The 18909-nt window shown below is 32.6% G+C and overlaps 1 protein-coding gene across 11 annotated transcripts in view; it reads right to left on the reverse strand.

Annotated features, from left to right (window-relative positions):
* Positions 1 to 18909, reverse strand: part of ATRX (ATRX chromatin remodeler) — a 184856-nt gene that overhangs the window by 78161 nt on the left and 87786 nt on the right. For all 11 annotated transcript variants that reach the window (XM_031944868.1, XM_031944866.1, XM_031944870.1 and 8 more), the window contains 5 exons: positions 8277 to 8425; positions 7398 to 7577; positions 5493 to 5586; positions 1778 to 1880; positions 995 to 1177 (listed from right to left, as the gene is read on the reverse strand). In XM_031944868.1, coding sequence (XP_031800728.1) covers positions 995 to 1177; positions 1778 to 1880; positions 5493 to 5586; positions 7398 to 7577; positions 8277 to 8425 — 709 coding nt within the window. The remainder of the gene's footprint in view (positions 1 to 994; positions 1178 to 1777; positions 1881 to 5492; positions 5587 to 7397; positions 7578 to 8276; positions 8426 to 18909) is intronic.

Below are 18909 nucleotides of genomic sequence, written 5' to 3' on the forward strand. Positions count from 1 at the left end.
TCTTACATAGTGTTTTCCCTAATTAGAATAAAAACTTATCCAGGGAAGGAACTTGCATCTTCAAGTTTTGAGCACAGAACATAAGACATAGTAAGCATTTAATAATTACTTCACTTATGAACACAGCATTAATAATTTTATAACACTTCTTATCACTTCATATTAAAAACTAAGAATGCAGCTTCTAAACATTGAACAATCATTATTCTATGCTGAAAAAAAAAAAAAAAGAAAGTATTTAAAAAACAAAAAAAAGAAGCCTGAGGATTTCACTCACATTAAGTTGAGTGAACATAGCAAATTCTACATCGACGTAATGTCAGACTTGGTCGGGACAAAAAAGCAATGAACTGCTGTCTACCAAAGGGCAAGATAATGAAAACTAGTCTTCCTCACAAAAGTAAAGGGCTCAAAGAAGGTCACAGTATTTTCTAAGTGGTGAGAGAAGAAATAATTCTTTTACAAAAAATGAAAAGACCTCACTGTGTACATGTGGGGCAAGGGGGAGAAGCGGAAAGGAGAAGGGAGGAGGTAATAGAGAAGAATATAAAAGATTATTATATATAAGAGAAATTGTTTTATCTAATTTGCACAAGGGATGAGAAATATCAAAAATGTTTTATACAAGTGGTGAGGAGCCAGATCAAGGTTCAAGTTAAGAATAAACTTCATGATAATTAAAACAAAAAACAAAAAACAAAAAAAAGGAAGGAATAAGGGTAGGAGGTCTCTCTACCAACAGAAGTCTTCAAAGAAAGGTTATGTATTGGGTCTATCACAGAGAAGATTCTTACATAGGAAGGAACTGGACTAGATAGCAGTGCAATCTGCCTAGATAGCAATTGAGAGTATATATAAAAATTAAAGAAAACTCCAAATAAATTTCTGCAAAAAAGTAAAGACATAAAACAAACAAGCAATTAAAAAAAAACCCTGTTAACTGGAGAGTTGGCTAAGTGAATGGGAATGTGGCTGTCACTTCTTGATGAATTACCTCTCTTAATTTTTCTCTCTCTCGCTCTCTCTCTGCAATACGCTTTCGTCTTTCTTCTTCCTCTTTTAAGGCATTTTGAGTTTCAGTTCTCAGTTTGTCATCTTTAAGAATTTTTCGAATTTTCTTTCTACCCTTTCCAGGAGACTTAGAATCATCATTTTCATCTTCTTCTTCAGAATTGCTCTAAAATTAAATAATCATAAATAATTAAGAAATTCAAAAATTATATAAAATCATAAGTAAAGGAATACAAATTTCATTTTGTGAGTCACAACGATTATTGATTTCTACTGAATAAAGTAATACTGATGAAAAATCAATAAAGCCTACTATGTGAAATATATGAAAAATTTAAGAATGGTAAATGGTTTATTGTACAATATTATGCACTACAAATGTACTAATATTCAAACATTTTTAGTATAAGATGACAACAGTTGTCTAAAAATCCAAAAAGCAGAATGAATTTGGTGGCAACAGTGAATGACAAAATGAAAACATTTTAAAATTAGAATATCTCACTTGTGTTTATACTCGTCCAAGTGCCTATCATACTATATATCAGTATATGTGATAAATGCTCAATAAACCAATGAATGAATAAAATGAGGTGATTTAAATTTTTTATACAATTTACTGACACTAAAGTTCTATAGTTTTGCAGATTTCTGTCTTAAAATTACTATTTACCAAACAGTTATGCTGAAAGGGGACTTTCCTCTGAGTAAAGAAAATGCTATCACAATTATAACTACAGCATGATGTGCATATATCACCACTTACCTTATTTTCACTTGAAGAATCCTCTTGAACCTTAATACGCCTTCTTTTCTTCTTTTGTTTATAACTACGTTGATTTTCTTCCATTTCTGCTTTCTTTGCGGATCTGAAAGGTTAAAAATATTCTCACTGATAAAAACCTTATCTTAGAGTATGTCTTCATTTATATGTATGGTTAAAATAGTTAAAGTCAATTCTTTAAAATAAATTGGCAAAAACAGTAACCTAATAAAAATGTTTGGAGGTATAAGATACCTATAACAAATACGGATTTTGTTGCCAAGTCTTTTCTAGTCCTGTGATTTTACAAATGATTAAAACATATATTAGGGATTGAAATATGGACTTTAATTTCTCTAATTCATTATTATCCTTTACACAAATCCACTCACCCTCTTTTTTCATTCCCCTTGCTGTTGCCTGAAATGTCTGTATGTGATTCTTTTTTCCGTTATTCCTTTTCCTTTTCCTTTCTACAAAGGCAGACTCTCTCAAGTCATATAAGCACAATCTATATTTATATCCTCAGAAAAATCTAAATGGACTAACTCAATTCTTTTTTTTAATTACTAAACTGAAGTTCACACTTCAAGTAATCTCTGCAAATACTTAATAATTGCATGTTGAATAAATGTTGGATGGAGTCTTTCTTTACAAAAATATGCAAATTATAAAACATTATCAGGCACTTGTGCATGTTATCTACAGTTTTTCTCAAGTCTATTTATTCCATCTCTGTAGATTTTTAAGCTCTAAGGCCAGGGCCAGAATTGCTTCATCATTTTGTATCCCCAATAAATACTAAGCACATCTCATATTGACATTACTTCATTATCTATAGTAACCTTTAGCAAGATATACTTTCTTTCCTTATATCTCTAAATTAGATCAATTTTTGCTTTTGCTTGATCTGAGAAGAGGATGGCTACTCCTGCTTTTTTACTTCACCTGAAGCAGATTCTGCTCCAGTCTTTTACCTTTATTCTGTAGATATGGCTCTGCTTTAAATGTGTTTCTTGTAAACAACACATTGTAGGATTCTGGCTGGACACATCTCATAAAGACAGAATAGCTAATTCTTTATAACATTCAGAGCAAACAATAAAATATATTGATACACACTATTATTAATATGACATAGCACAAGACTCTTAATTGTATAAGAGCTACCAATAGAAGGAGAGTAATAATAGGCATGACTGTTACAATTTGAATATAGCCAAGGAGAAAAAAGGTAGTACTATTTATAGAACAACTGAAATCAAGAGAAAAAAAGGAACAAACAACTTTAATATATCACTACTCCCGTTAAATTTGATAAAATTATCTTTTTTTTTTTTTTTAAGTTAAGAGGAAAAACTTTATTTTTATTTTTTATTTTTTTTTATTTAATAGCCTTTTATTTACAGGATATATGCATGAGTAACTTTACAGCATTAACAATTGCCAAACCTCTTGTTCCAATTTTTTACGTCTTACCCCCCAACCCCCTCCCCTAGATAGCAGGATGACCAGTAGATGTTAAATATATTAAAATATAAATTAGATACACAATAAGTATACATGACCAAAACGTTATTTTGCTGTACAAAAAGAATCAGACTCTGAAATATTGTACAATTAGCTTGTGAAGGAAATCCAAAATGCAGGTGTGCATAAATATAGGGATTGGGAATTCAATGTAATGGTTTTTAGTCATCTCCCAGAGTTCTTTTTCTGGGCATAGCTGGTTCAGTTCATTACTGCTCCATTGGAAATGATTTGGTTAATCTCGTTGCTGAGGATGGCCTGGTCCATCAGAACTGGTCATCATATAGTATTGTTGTTGAAGTATATAATGATCTCCTGGTCCTGCTCATTTCACTCAGCATCAGTTTGTGTAAGTCTCTCCAGGCCTTTCTGAAATCATCCTGTTGGTCATTTCTTACAGAAGAGTAATATTCCATAATATTCATATACCACAATTTATTCAGCCATTCTCCAACTGATGGACATCCATTCAGTTTCCAGTTTTTAGCCACTACAAAAAGGGCTGCCACAAACATTCGTGCACATACAGGTCCCTTTCCCTTCTTTATAATCTCTTTGGGATATAATCCCAGTAGTAACACTGCTGGATCAAAGGGTATGCACAGTTTGATAACTTTTTGAGCATAGTTCCAAACTACTCTCCAAAATGGTTGGATTCGTTCACAACTCCACCAACAATGCATCAATGTCCCAGTTTTCCCGCATCCCCTCCAACAATCAAAATTTGATAAAATTATCATCTAAATGCAGAATGTTGGAGGGGATGTGGGAAAACAGGGACACTGATACATTGTTGGTGGAATTGTGAATACATCTAGCCATTCTGGAGAGCAATTTGGAACTATGCCCAAAAAGTTATCAAACTGTGCATACTCTTTGATCCAGAAGTGTCTCTACTGGGCTTATACCCCAAAGAGATACTAAAAAAGGGAAAGGGACCTGTATGTGCCAAAATGTTTGTGGCAGCCCTGTTTGTAGTGGCCAGAAGCTGGAAAATGAATGGATGCCCATCAATTGGAGAATGGTTGAGTAAATTGTGGTATATAAATGTTATGGAATATTATTGTTCTGTAAGAAATGACCAGCAGGACGAATACAGAGAGGATTGGCGAGACCTACATGAACTGATGCTGAGCGAAATGAGTAGAACCAGGAAATCATTATATACCTCAACAACGATACTGTATGAGGATGTATTCTGATGGAAGTGGATTTCTTCAACAAAGACAAAATCTAACTTACTTTCAATTGATCAAGGATGGACAGAACCAGCTACACCCAAAGAACACTAGGAAATGAATGTAAACTGCATGCATTTTTGTTCTTCTTCCCAGGTTATTTATACCTTCTAAATCCAATTCTCCCTGAGCAACAAGAAAACTGTTCGGTTCTGCACACATATATTGTATCCAAAATCTACTGTAATCTATTTAACATGTATAGGACTGCTTGCCATCTTGGGGAGAGGGTGGAGGGAGGGAGGGGAAAAATCGGAACAGAAGTGAGTGCAAGGGATAATGTTGTAAAAAATTACCCTGGCATGGGTTCTGTCAATAAAAAGTTATTTAATAAAAAAATAAAATAAAATAAAATAATCATCTATTTTAAGATTAACTTTTATTCCTTTTGTTTGAAAATATTTTCTAAAGCACAGATGTCCAAAGACTTGTAAATAAGGCTAACTGCCATCTGAATAATTCTCTGTCCTGTCTTCCCAACCCGCAATTATATACTTCACCAAATTGGTAAATGGATACCTACCTATAAATATATAATAACTATATAATGGACAATATTCTGGGGGGAAACAGAACAGGAAATCATTCATTTGGTCACTCATATATATTTAAAGTTTAACATAATTAGCTAGTGTTCAACTTGTTGCTGCTACCTTTGTGCAACTGAATGCTACTGGAAGTCATGTTAGCAGGTAGCAATCAATTACAAATTACAACTGAAAATGAAACTCATTAATCATCATTACATTGCTACAGCCCATGCTTGCATGATGTTTTGATCCAGGAGACCACTAAGAAGAAACAGAATCAAGATATTAGCTCTGAACTGTGTTTAAGCTCCAGAAAATCAAAGAGCAGAAAATAGGAATAAATTAAGATAGGAATAACATACTGAGATGTCTTTTTAAACAGAAGACAACAACAGAGAAGAGACAGGCTCCAAGCCTTACCTTGTTCTAGGACGCTGATCATCTTCAGACTCACTCACTTCTTCACTTACCCCTGATTCTTGAAAATCAGTATCAACTGAATCTTCACTGCTCACTTGATAGAAATTAAAACACAAAATTATCAACTGTAATGAGATAGAATGGTAGCATAATCAATTCTTCAATAGCCTTACACTGACAGTGAACATGAGAGGTGTATATTAAAACACAATTATTGTGGTATGGAGTTATTCCTGTTGGCATTCCTCCTGCCCTGGATGGATGAGAGACTGAGTGAGTGCCCCAGGCCATAAAAATCACATCTCCTCTAGCCAGTCACTGGCCATGCCAAACATCTACCAATTGCCTTCCTCTGGGATATATTTAACTATGAAAGGGTAGAAAAGAAGAGGAGAAAACTGCAGTAAAAAACAAAAACAAAAACACCAAACTTGGAACGTCTGTTGGTAACATTAACACTTTATGAATGAAACCACACAATTTCATATTACTTTGGGAAGAAAGATTCAGAATATTAAAAATTAAGGTGTTTTTATTACTTTTAACTACATTAAATTTAGATAAGAGTTTCTGAAAAGAGATTTTTGATGTTGAAAAAACTGAAATTTCACATGTCTTTGAAACACTATTTGCTTCCTTACTAAATTAACACAGTTCACCCCCATAAAATACTTACTACACTATTAATTATTTTAGCACATCTTTTTCTTGCAGCTAGAACAAAACTAAGATTCAGGACAGGCACTTTCCAAATACTATCAGATTCTAAAAAGTAGGATATTTAAATGTTAATATGAAGAGTGAAAGAAAGACCAAATATCTCTAGAGAATCCTCAAAAAGAAAAGAAAGGCGAGAGGAGAAAGGAGAAGAGAGGAAAGAGGAGTAGAGGAGAGGAAAAAGAACAAAGAAAAAACCCTCAAGGAAACTTAGAAGTGAGCACAGAAAAGAACAAGTGTAATAAATTATGAATATACAGCCCCAATATTTATTTCAAAGCTCAGCTATGGAGAACAGAACAATATTATATAAGAAGACCTTTAAATTCTATTTAGAATTTCTTAAATTCACAATTAGCAAAACTAAAATGACAGCATCATGAAGTAGAAAAGGCCTTGCCCGGACTTGAAGATTTCAGTTTGTTCAAATGCCACTTCTGGAACTGAGTAGCTGAATGACCCTGGTAATTCACTTAACTTTGGTGGACCTCGGTTTCCTCCACTGACATTAGGGAAATAGTGTCTACCTTAGAGAGTTGTCATGGAGAACAAAGGGCAGAACATTTGTAAAGCACTCTGCAAACCTTAAAGTAGTAGAGAAATAATTATCGATTATCTATATTTAAATATAGTTTACTTTAAAGATTAAACTTAAAATCAGGAAGGCAAGGAAAGATTGAAGATTTTCTCAAAAATAGGGACTCACACTTAAAAACTGAACTTCATAGTTCCTGCCATAACTAAGAAAAGCAGCAAAGTGAGGATGCTAACACCAGAGGAGCATGACAAGAAAAACCAAATACACACATGCACCAACATCTCTAAAAATGACCGTAATAGCCATGTAATTTGACAATTTAGTAGACTATTTGACTTTCCACATAACTGAAATATCTAGGAGTCCATCAGGGCAGAAGCTATCTGTGTGACAACTGTCAACACCAAGCCAAATCTCTACATGGTCTAACTTAGCAGCCTGGTCTGAGAATGTTGCCTGGAACCTTTGGATGTTATGGGACTTGCTACAGTCACAGAGATGATGTCAGAAGTAGGATACATAGAACCTAGGTCTCTTTGATTCTAACACCAACACTGTTAATGATGACACAATGTTATCTCTATTATTTATCTGGATAACTTCTCTTTTTAAATCAGCTTTTCCTCTGAATTTTAAATCTTATTTCTAACCTTTCCTCCTATTTCTGCGTTTGGTTTCCTTTGTCTCTTTGGGTCTTGACTTCTTTTCTTCTCCAGATTCTCCATCACTCACGGACAGTTTGTGCCGTAACAGTCTGTGACGGTACCGGGGCTTCTTAGATTGCTCAGAGTCAGAATCTGTGTCAGAGTTGCCGTGCTCATCATTTTCATCTACATATGAAATTGCATATAAGAGTTAACATTGTTGCTCCAAGTGAAGTCAGCAAAGAGACAAAAACATTGTACAAAGAAACAGCAACATTGTGCAATGATCTTTTGACAAGTTTCGTCCTCAGTAATACAATGATGCAATATAATTTTTAAACATTCATAATGGAAAATGCTGATCATATCCAGTTAAAGAAGCAAGGAGTCTGAAAGACAATTGAAGCATACCATTTTTACGGTTTTTCTCCTCCTTGTTCTGATTCTTATTCATAATATGACTATTATGAAAAAATGTGTAACATAATTGCATATGTATAAACTATATCAGGTTGCTTGCTATCTAGGAGACAGAGTAAGGAGGGAGAAAAAAATTTGGAAATTAAAATCTTTTAAAAGTGAACGTTGAAAACTATAAGTAACTTGCTGCTTTTTAAAATGTCAATGGTAAAATTTCTGAAACAATTATTTGAGAAAGATTCCACTAAAAAGAACTTTATATTTTCCTAGAGATGGGGGGTAATTATCATTTGCAAATTATCTACATCATAGACATGTGGTATTATCGTTGGGCAAACAGCAAACTTTGAAGAATCAAAGTCATCTCTCTAATAAAGATAATGAATAAAGGTAATACAATAAAACAGGATGCTACATACACATACTCTTCTGCAAGTTACCAAAATAGAACATCATATAATATACCTTTTAAGGGCTCACTCTCATCACCGGTGTTCTCTTCATTTTGTTTTACAACTCTTTTTTTGATTTTAGCTGGTTCTTCATCTGAAGATGCATCCTCATCAGAGGAAATATTAGCCTGGATTTCTTCTAAAAGCATCTTTTTGGCAATTCTTGAGAATAAGAAAGAAAAGAAAACAAACTATGTAGTCTGTGGGTAAGAGGATGAAATAGAATCAGAAATAATTTGAACCTTGAAAAAAGGCTCAGAAAAATTATGCTAGAAAAGGTACACTAATAAGTACAATATATGGAATATACATTCAAATAAGCTACCTTATTAGAGTTTAGAAAATACCAACTTAACAACTTTTAGAATGATTTTAACATAAAACATTTTCAAATTTGCCACAATTCAATTATATACTGAAGTTCTTAACTGAACAAAATTCTCCATGTAATTTAGACATAATAAAAACAGGAATTCGACTTTCTTCTAATCTTTCTTATTCCATCATCACATCCGAACAACTAAAAAGGTAGGGGCCTAACTAGACAAAACTCATAGAAAATATAACAGGACATTTGACCACCAGAACAAATGGGAAAATTAATAAGCAATAAAGTATAAGTCTTTGCTCAGAGGTAGTTTTTAAGTCACCATAACATGAACCAACCATTTTCCAAGCTGAAAAGCACAAAAACATTTTTAACCCTAGTTAATTCATCATCAACAATCATTTTGGAAAGTGCTTGTTACAAGCCAGGCACTGCGCTAAGTGATGGTGATACAAATAAAAAGAATGAACAAGCTCTCAGAGCCTTCAGCCAGTATCTTAAGACTGGGAGTTGCAGAGAAGCAGCTGGTCTGCACTAGTCAAAAGGCGTTTCCAAACCAAGGAGTTCCGACAAGCAATCAAATCTAAAGTCAACACCAAAACAAATTCAAGGGCATATATCTTTCAGAACCTTTGATAGTAAATTAATTACCACCTAAACTTCATGGCTTTAAACACCATAAACATGCAAAACAAACTACAGTTAAGTATCTCATGAACCTGAAAATGGACAAAAGATATTTACACATATATATTCTAACCTTTAAGATCCTTATACCCCCAAAGAGTAGCAACTTTAAAAATTAAAACTCAGAATAATAGATCCCCATTGTGACTAAAAATTCAGAATATTTGAAGAAGCTAAAATTCCAAAACAACCAAATAAATAAACAAAACACAATAAGCTCTAGAAATACAAAGAGTCTTCTTACAACAATAGAATATCACAGCCAGTTAAATAGCCAATGTCAAAAAGTGAAGTCATCAAAGCTTTCTGGTGTAAGCCAAAATGTTTCCATACACATCTGCACACAGCAGAATTCACAAAACATCACATTAAAACTATCTAAAACAAGTTCCAAAATCACAAAGGGTGCCATTCCATAAGATGCAAAAGAAAGATTCCACTACAGTCTGCAGTGGGTTAAGGAGCACCAGTGTTCAGAGCTAAATACCAACTGAAAACTTCCAAGTAGGATAAGAAAATTTCTATTAAGTTTATAACGATTCTCCAAGTCAGATAGCATGCACTCATAACTCACTAGATAAGTAATATATACTCAAGAAAAGGATGATGTTAAAGTACCTGTTGTTTGACGTTGTATATCAAGGGTTGTTTCATTGCTCCTGGTATTGAAAGCTATCTCAAAACAAATGAAAACACTAAGGCAAGATTGGCGTTCAATCTCATAAATGTTTACAAATTGAGCTTTGTGATTACGTTATTATCAAATAGATTACTATTATTGAATACTTCGAAAAACAGATGATGACTGATGACTAAAACTAATCCTGTGCTTACCTGTGAGTTTGCCTTGCTGAGGGTTGCTTTCCTGATCTAGGCTGGCTAGAATGAGACAAATAGAAATATTCGGGTGGGCCTATGAAGCATGTTTCCTCTTTGAGAAGCCTCCATATTTCTCCTCACTCTGTCCCCCAAAATCAGAAGGAAAAATATTTTCAATTCATATTGGCTCTACTTAATAAATCTAATAGCCAACATATATAGTCTTAAAACTTGGCTTCATAACATGGAAAAGTTGTAATATAATATTAAACCTCCAGTTTAACAAAAACTAGTAAACATAATGAAGTAAATAATTATACGGTTACTGTATCCATCTCCAAAACAATAGAAGCCAAATATGGGTAGCTTTTAAGAGCCACCTCATATCAGTAATAACAAGTAGAAAACAAATATTCTTCAAATCAGTGGTCTGTTTTTCTTCTTATATGTCTATATGTAGGAATGAAGATTCCTCAAGATTAACTGATTGACATGACTGTGACTGTGTATAAATGCCTTATGATGAGAAAGGATACGATAAAATAAACATAGAATGTTGGCATTGGAATCAGAAGACACCAAATGCAACAGTTACCTAGGAAACTTACTCATTACTTGACCTTGAACATGCCCTTCAAATGCCCTGGACCTCAGTTTCCTGATCTGCAAAGTGAGGGGATTTGGCAAAGATGATCCTTGAGGCCTCCTCCAGCTCTAAATGTATGATTATAAATTGAAAAGCTACACATACACTGTGCACTATAGATACTAAGCACATGAAATAACTCTGACAAAAGCAATGAATGATTGAACACACAACATCAATGTGTAAGAAAATGCCATTACCACCTTTAGGGGAAGCCATGTGCTTTGAAACCAGAACTTTATTGGCACATCTTACAACAATGGAATTTCATTTGGAAAACCAAAAAGACTTCAGTATAATTTCAACGAAAAAGAAAAACATGCCATTGGTGAGATAGCAAGTGGTATCTCACCAGAAAGCCTGCTGTGCTATGCCATAAATCTGCCACCTTAGCTCTGCAATTTCAAGTCAGAGACTTCAAGGTCATCATTGTTCATGAGTGACCCAAGGATGGTAAAGCATCACTTCCAGGGCTCATAGTTGGATCCACGCAATGCATGTACAGGCATGGTCCCCAGAAGATTCTATTTTGATGTGTTCTTTCCTGAAGCTTTATTTGCAAGAAATTTTTGGAAAGTCATTGAGATGATTATCACACTATAAAACTCATGGCTCGGGATTATGTACTGGATCAATTATACTATTCACATCAGTAATGATTCAATGATTCAAGCTTTAAAAGGACAGGGTTTCTTTTTTATGGCAGCTAAACTTCTAAAAGTTCTGAAGAAATAAGAGACATTATTACTCTATTGTCCTGAAGATGTGGGAAAAACAAGAGAAGAAAGCAAAATAACACTGGGAAGGGTAGGGAGGGAGACAACAGTCCTTTTCCCCAAAAAACAAATATGAAGTAAACTGAATAAAACAGTTGGAATACGAAGAAAATTATACTTTAACACAACTTCCTAGTGAAGATAAACAAAGAAAAAATAAAACAGCATAAAAGAATTGAGTACAACACAACAAAAACTAACAAGCAAAAAGAGAAAGACAGGAAGGCCAACAAGAGTTGACTTAATGCAGAAAGTAAATGACAGATTAAAGTTGTTAAACATTTTAAAAACAGCAGGAAGACTACAACAAAAAAAGTATGTGGGGTAGGTTAAACCTTTGAGAATCTTTCATGTAATGTATTTTCAATTGGCAGAAGATCAAAAGAATGAGTGATCATTTGCATCTTGGTAACTAACTTGAAATAAAAAGGTCAAATCTGAGTGTCCGAAAACTTCATACCTAATAAGGATCTTACTTATCACCTAGTCCCAGCTCTACAACAGAGGAAGAAACTGAGGCCCATAGAGGGCAAGTGACATTAAAGTCAGTACTAAAAGAGTTGACATTTGATAAAGTCATTTTTAACTTGGGCTTGTTCAACTGAAGCATGCTTTCTACCAAATAGTGTATTTTCTAGCAGATATGGAGAAGGGCAGATTTTGTTATAGTTAAGGAAATAGTTAAGGATGCAAAACTAGATGGGTGTTAATAACACATTCATAAATAAGGCAGCTCAGGCTTGATTTTTAAATTTGAAAAATAAAAGATATATTTAAAAATTCTATATTTAAAAGTGTTCCATGTTAAATTGGTGTCATTTTTAGAGAGTTAAGTGTAAAATCTACTACTTTGAAGGAACATTGAAAACAGGATTGAAGAGAAGCACTATGGAGAAATTACATTTTTGGAAGTTAAAGCAATTGAGCTTTAATAATCAACATGCTTGTTGAGAATTTAGGAAGAAGATTGGTTTTCATAGTTTCACATCATAACTGTAGCATAAAAACTTGACATTTTAAAAAAAATTTGGCTTTGGAAGTTACAATATATGTATTCTACACATTATTGTATTAGAAAGAATAAATCTGCAATAATAGAGCTATCTTCACATACCTTTGAAACAGCAGAGTCTAAATTCAATCAATGAACAAGCATTTAGAAAATGCTTATTATGTTCTGGAGAGTGTGCTACTCACTGGGGACACAAAGAAAAAAATGAAATAATCTTTGCTCTCAAGGAGCTTACATTCTGCTAGGAAGAAACGTACATATAAGTATGTACACAGAAGAGAATATTTTTTAGGAGAAATGCTAACAGAAGACAGGAACAACAGGAGGAAAAAACTGAGTAACTTTAATTTAACAAAGCTTAAACTTAGCCTTGGCGGGATTTAAAGACATAGACAGGATGTTCCAGGAATGGGATTTGATGGTCAAAGTCATGGGGATTGGAGACGGAATGTCATGAAGGAGGCTCCTTAGAAAATAAGTTTGTCTAAACAATAATGCATGTGGAGGGGAATAACAAAGCTGGAATGTTAGACTGGATCCAGTTTATTAATGGAGTTAAAGGCCAAATACAAGAGTTTGCATTTGATACTGGAGATAACAGGAAGTTACTGGAATTTAATGAATTAAGAGATCAACAGCTTAAACTTGCACATCAGGAACATCACTTTGGCAGAAGAATGAAGGATGAATTGGATAAAAGTCATTGGAGGGAGGGAATTCAAATTAGGATGCAATGGCAAAAATATAGAATTGAAGGTGATGGGAGCCAAAATCAGAGTGGCTGCAAAGTGTGTGGGAAAGTTGATATAAATGTGAATGATACTGGCAAGGCAGAACTGACAAGACTTGGGGAAATAACTGGATACATGGTAGGAAGAAGAGTAAAGAGTTTAAGAGAACATAGATGACAAAAAAGCTGGTGATGCTGTCATTAGAAATAAAAAAATTAAAAGAAATGTGTGTTGGAGAGAATAAACGGTGGTAGTTGTGATGGAGGCAGTGATCATGAATTCTACTGGGAAATATGGAGTATAAAATGGCTGTGGAACATGTAGTTGGAAATATCCAAAGATAAATGCTGATGTGAAACTGGAGCTCATGAAGAAAGAGCTAAATATAGAAAACTGGGAGTTATTTGCATAAAGATAACTGATCCAATGGAAGCTGATAAGGATTTTTTATGATAGATATTTGTAATCCTACACTGTATGCAATATTAACTAACAGTGGTCATCTAACTTCAAGGTTAGATGGCTATTTCAACATATTTGGTACAAGGGAACTCTTTGTATTCATTATATGATGTAGTTGCTGCCATGGAATTGATAGACTTTGCAAAATCTTTCACCAATAGATTTAATACCAATGAGAAAATTACATAAATAGCCTCTATAGTGTTTTTTGTTAAGTTTCTGAAATCAAAGTCTTGAAACTACAAAAATGTATTCCGTTTGAATATATCCACTTTGTGAGTGTTCTAAAACACTTCACAAGTCTCTCTCCTTTTACAAATTAAAACTACTTATTTTTTTCCCTCTAAAGACATTAAGACTAATAAGATTCCCTTGCTAAATTTAAACTGATAAATTTATATATAAATATGTATATTTATCATATAAATATGATAAATTCACAATTTCAAACTATTCAGAATAAAATTCTTCTGAATTTTCTTCTGAATTATATTATATGTAATAATCAAGAAGACTTTTAACTATGCTTTCCTTGTTCTTTTCTGAAAAATCCCTAAGAAAACAATAATCAAATGACTAAGATAAAAAACAAAATGCAAAAAATCAATGTTATATTCAAAATGAGAAGACCCACTTTTCAAGTACTGAGCTGCTATTAAATTCTTATGAGTATTTCTCAGATTTGATATATATTGAAAAAGGGATGTATATGAACTCCCAAATATAGGAATGATTCCACTTTATTAAGGTTTAAAAAAAAAATCACATTAATTATTTAGAGCAAATCAAAAAATATGTCCAAATCAAATTAAAGAACTGCTCACCAATCTTCACTAAGAGAGAATGATTACTGAGAAGTAAAAATTTAGATCTAATTTGACCAGCTTAGGATCAGGTTTACGTGGTTCGAATTTAGGATAATTAATGAAAGTGTTTAAAGCAAAGTACACAATCTTCAGAACAATAGGTATCCTCATTATACCAGGAATGTCCAAATATTTTTAATTGTGTGAAAATACTGAGGAGGTTGAGGAGGTACAGCAATGATTTGTATGAGTCAGTCAGAAAAGTAGTAGTAACCAATTACCTTCCTGTCATAAAAAGGAAAGTGTGGCTAAAGGATGTTTAAATCAATCAACATTTATTAAGTACCTACTATGTGCCACATTGTGTGATACCATCTATTAATTTGTACTTCCTAAGTTTTTCTAATATTTAAATCAGGTACTTACCTGAAACTTAAAGAATCAGGACTTATTTTATGAAATATTGATCTTGTCATTCTAAAACTATGTCAGGTACTAAAAAATTTTTATTCCAACCAGAGACATACAAAAAGATTTATCTATGGTAAAAAGCAATCAGTTTCCCCAAATATATTAAACAGGGAAACATTGCAAATTTCATAGATGAAAATGAGTAGGACCACCAGGAATAATTTTCATAAAGGGAAAAATATTAGCAGTCTTCATAAATGATTACAGATTAACCAAATGTAAAGAGTATATGAATACCTGATAGGTATTCCAAAGAGAAAGCTCAACAATTGTACTACTTAAGGGATTTTAGATTTACTCACGTCTTTAATGTTTATGCAAATCAGATGGACATTTAGCAAAACATCTTCATTAAAATGAACAATTCCGGAGAATCCAATGTCTTCACAAAGTACTGCTGGGACCAATGAGTATGGGACCATCATCAGAAGCCCTTTCTTAACACAAAATATGAAAAGGGCTACCAATTTAAAAAAACAAAACAAAACTATAGCTAATATGACAAACAACCAATTTAATGTTTTCTGGGTGGAAAGCAATAAGTGCTATTACACAGAACATTCTCTGAAAATTCAAAGGACTCAAGGAAATTCCCACTATAATCATAAACTCTAAATTGAAAGCAATTTCTTATAATTTCTAAAATGTTTTAGATTCAATAAGGGTCCTAATCTCTGTGCCTCAGAGAAATTTTGATCAGATTTACTCTAGTAACAACTTTAAGAAAAATATTTTTTAAAAAAATTTCCTCAGGGGAACTCAATTTGAGTTTCAAAATACTAGCTTGTTACATGTTCAAGAACTTGAAAAATGCAGCCTGAGAAATGCATTATTACAATGAAATAAATGATAAATGATGTGTTTAAACCATTTTCCTGACAATCTTCATAATGTTTTAGATTTCTGACGTTTTACAAGAGAAGCAACCCAGTAAAGTAAGATTTCATGTACAGACCTAAATTCTCTTACAATGAAGTCAATTTCATTAAGTAAATGTGGACTACAAAAATAAATTTTGATCACATGTGACATTCTCAGACTTCATACTCAAAAACAAAAGCTGGTGAAGATATTTCAACACTCCATAAAAGAAGAGCATGGATATTTTCAATCAAAAACATTTAACAGGAATCAAAATACCAAAATAAATCTCAAACTAATGAGAAATATGAAATGAAAAGTTTCTAAGAGGGACTTTTTTTCTAGGAAGTAAAAGCAAAATTTGCAAAACATGTAATTTTAATCACTATTTTCTGATTAGGCAACTGATATAAATCTAATCTAAGAGTAAAGTAAAATTTTGAAATTAGCACAAAAGGGAACATTGATCTCACAACCTTAGATAAGGCTATTACTGTTCATTTCTTATGCATACATTTCACTTGTGCACATTTAGGGTGAATGAATGTTATAATGAAAACTTCCTTATTTGTTTATTCAATGTAACAAAACAATACATTTTAAATTTATCTATTTGCGTAAACTATTAAAATCACAAGTATGATTACCTGTTGTGTTTTCTTTAATATCGCAAAAGGAATTGGAAATTACTCATTTTCAAAGTTGGAATCTTTATCTACTTAGTAAATTCTGTATTTAGCTGGTAAAACAATATGAAGAACAAGTACAACTATATTTTCAGTCACAAGAATCATGATATTAAAGCTCAAAGAGACCTTGGAGATGAACTAGCTCAAATCTTTTCCATTGGAACTGGGAACATAGGTCTCATGATTCCTAATCTAACACCCCATATACTACACAATTCTGGCACAAGTTTGACAAAAGTTAATCTAATTTTGGAAGTGATCTACCAAAAGTCTTTATCTAAAAAGCTAGATAACGCTTTACCATAATTCAACCTTTAAACGAGCCATTAAAACTTAAATTAAATGCTTAAACAAGAAAAACGTTTTACAAAAATTTATTGTATCCAACAAAACTTAGGCATTCTGCATTAATACACTATTTACCTCTTAATAAACATAAACACTTGGAACATAGTACAATACTGCTAAAAAAAGAAAAAGGAGAAGCAGAAATAATAAAAAAAATAAATACAGCAAATTAAGAAAAGCATACAGCACTGTCTCATGTTATGACTCACTCAAAATAGCAAACTGGAAAATATATATATATATATGTTTTAAAAATTAATTAAGAGCTGAAAAACAAATGTTTATAATCAATCAATACATATGCAGATGTACCTAAACACATAGTCTACAGCAGAAGTGTGCAGTTTGATACTCACGTACCCACAGTACAAACAAAACACTGGTGGGCATGAAGAACCCTCTTTGGCATGGTGTAAATCAAGAAGTTTCTTGACTACCATATGAGAACGGTTTAAGTTACGAATAGGTTGGATAACCAAGAACATGAGAAAATATTCAATTCTGATTAAAAAGCAAAAAAGCAAAAAACAACAACAAAAAAATCAAACCCCAAAACCCAAACAGTTGCATTTTCATTTAAGCACTATGTGACAATGCAGTGGTAGGCTTTTTTTTTTTTCCCAAATAAAGTACTTGCCAATTACAGAGAGGAGGGGGAGAATCAGAGCACTTTAAAAGTTTTCAAGTACAAAAAGCAAATAAAGTTCAATATGACTAGCATACAAATTTAAAACAAGCACCTCAAAGAAAATTGATTTCATGACTAATAGAAAAACAAGAGAAATAAAGGTTAAATGGGGGTGGGGGGGGGGGAGACTTCTTCTGCATGTTTAAACGGTCAGGTTTATATAAGCAGGTATGGGGGTATGCATAGATATACATATATATTTGCATGATGTTAATACTTAAGACTTTATATTTGTGCTCTCTGTGAAAATGAGAAGCAGTAAACATTAAAGTGGAAAAGAATGAAAGCAATTTCAATAGCCTGAATATTGTGGCTGAAATCCTATATTGTAAAATCCCTGAATTATTTCTTTTTTCCTCATCTTTAGATATTCAATTCAAAAAACAAAAAACAAAAAAAAAAACCAAAGGCCAGCAGCATTTAATGCCAAAAAATTATTATTTAAGGTGCAAAATAAAAGCCTTATTTGGTTTATTAAGAAAATTATCTATTGTTTTACAGAATGAAAATTGTGCTCTATGCTAAAATTAATAAAATTTTGAAGAAAATTAAAGGAGATGGCTTGAGTAAATATAAAAGAAACCTGTAAGACAATGTAGCCTTAAGTTTACCAACTGCAAAATATCACTTTCTGAGAACAAGATACTGTAAAAAATTGCATGTTGATTTTCTCATCTCCTTGAAACATGAAAATTTATTTCAAATTTTATTTAATGTGCTATACTTTTAGTATGATTAACAGAGCAACAATCTAAAGCTGAAGGGGACATTAAGAAGAATTATTTACGTTAAATCTCTTCATTTTCCAGATGAGAAACTAAGCTTAAATAGTTGAGGAAACCTATTCAAGCTTTCAAAGCTTATTGGATTCTCCACTTTCCATTAGATTAAACTCTGCCTCTCTCACTACATATTTAGTGTCTTTTCTGCTGGGGACACAGAGTTGGCATTCTAATAAATGTTAAAGAAAAGAATTAATCTGTGAGTTGCAATACGACATATCAAGTAAATCACATTTCACTACAATCACATTTCATTGCCACTATGCAAGAATTTAATTTGACAACCCAACCTGAATTATTTCAATCATAGCTTAAAGCTTTATCTATTACAATTTAACTAAAATTCATTTTCAAAATAAATACTCAGTCACTTTATAACACACTGGGGGTCATATATCAGTGTATGAATAGCTTCAAAGTATCAATATCTTATGAATTTGTGCATTTTTGGTCTCTAAAAGTCAAAGCTTTTAAAAAATAGCACCACTAGAAGTGACAGTAGATATAAAGCAGAGATTGTTGACAAATGAGGGTGATGGC

This window comes from Sarcophilus harrisii, chromosome X (genome assembly GCF_902635505.1).
Source record: "Sarcophilus harrisii chromosome X, mSarHar1.11, whole genome shotgun sequence".
Taxonomy (NCBI): Eukaryota; Metazoa; Chordata; class Mammalia; order Dasyuromorphia; family Dasyuridae; genus Sarcophilus; species Sarcophilus harrisii.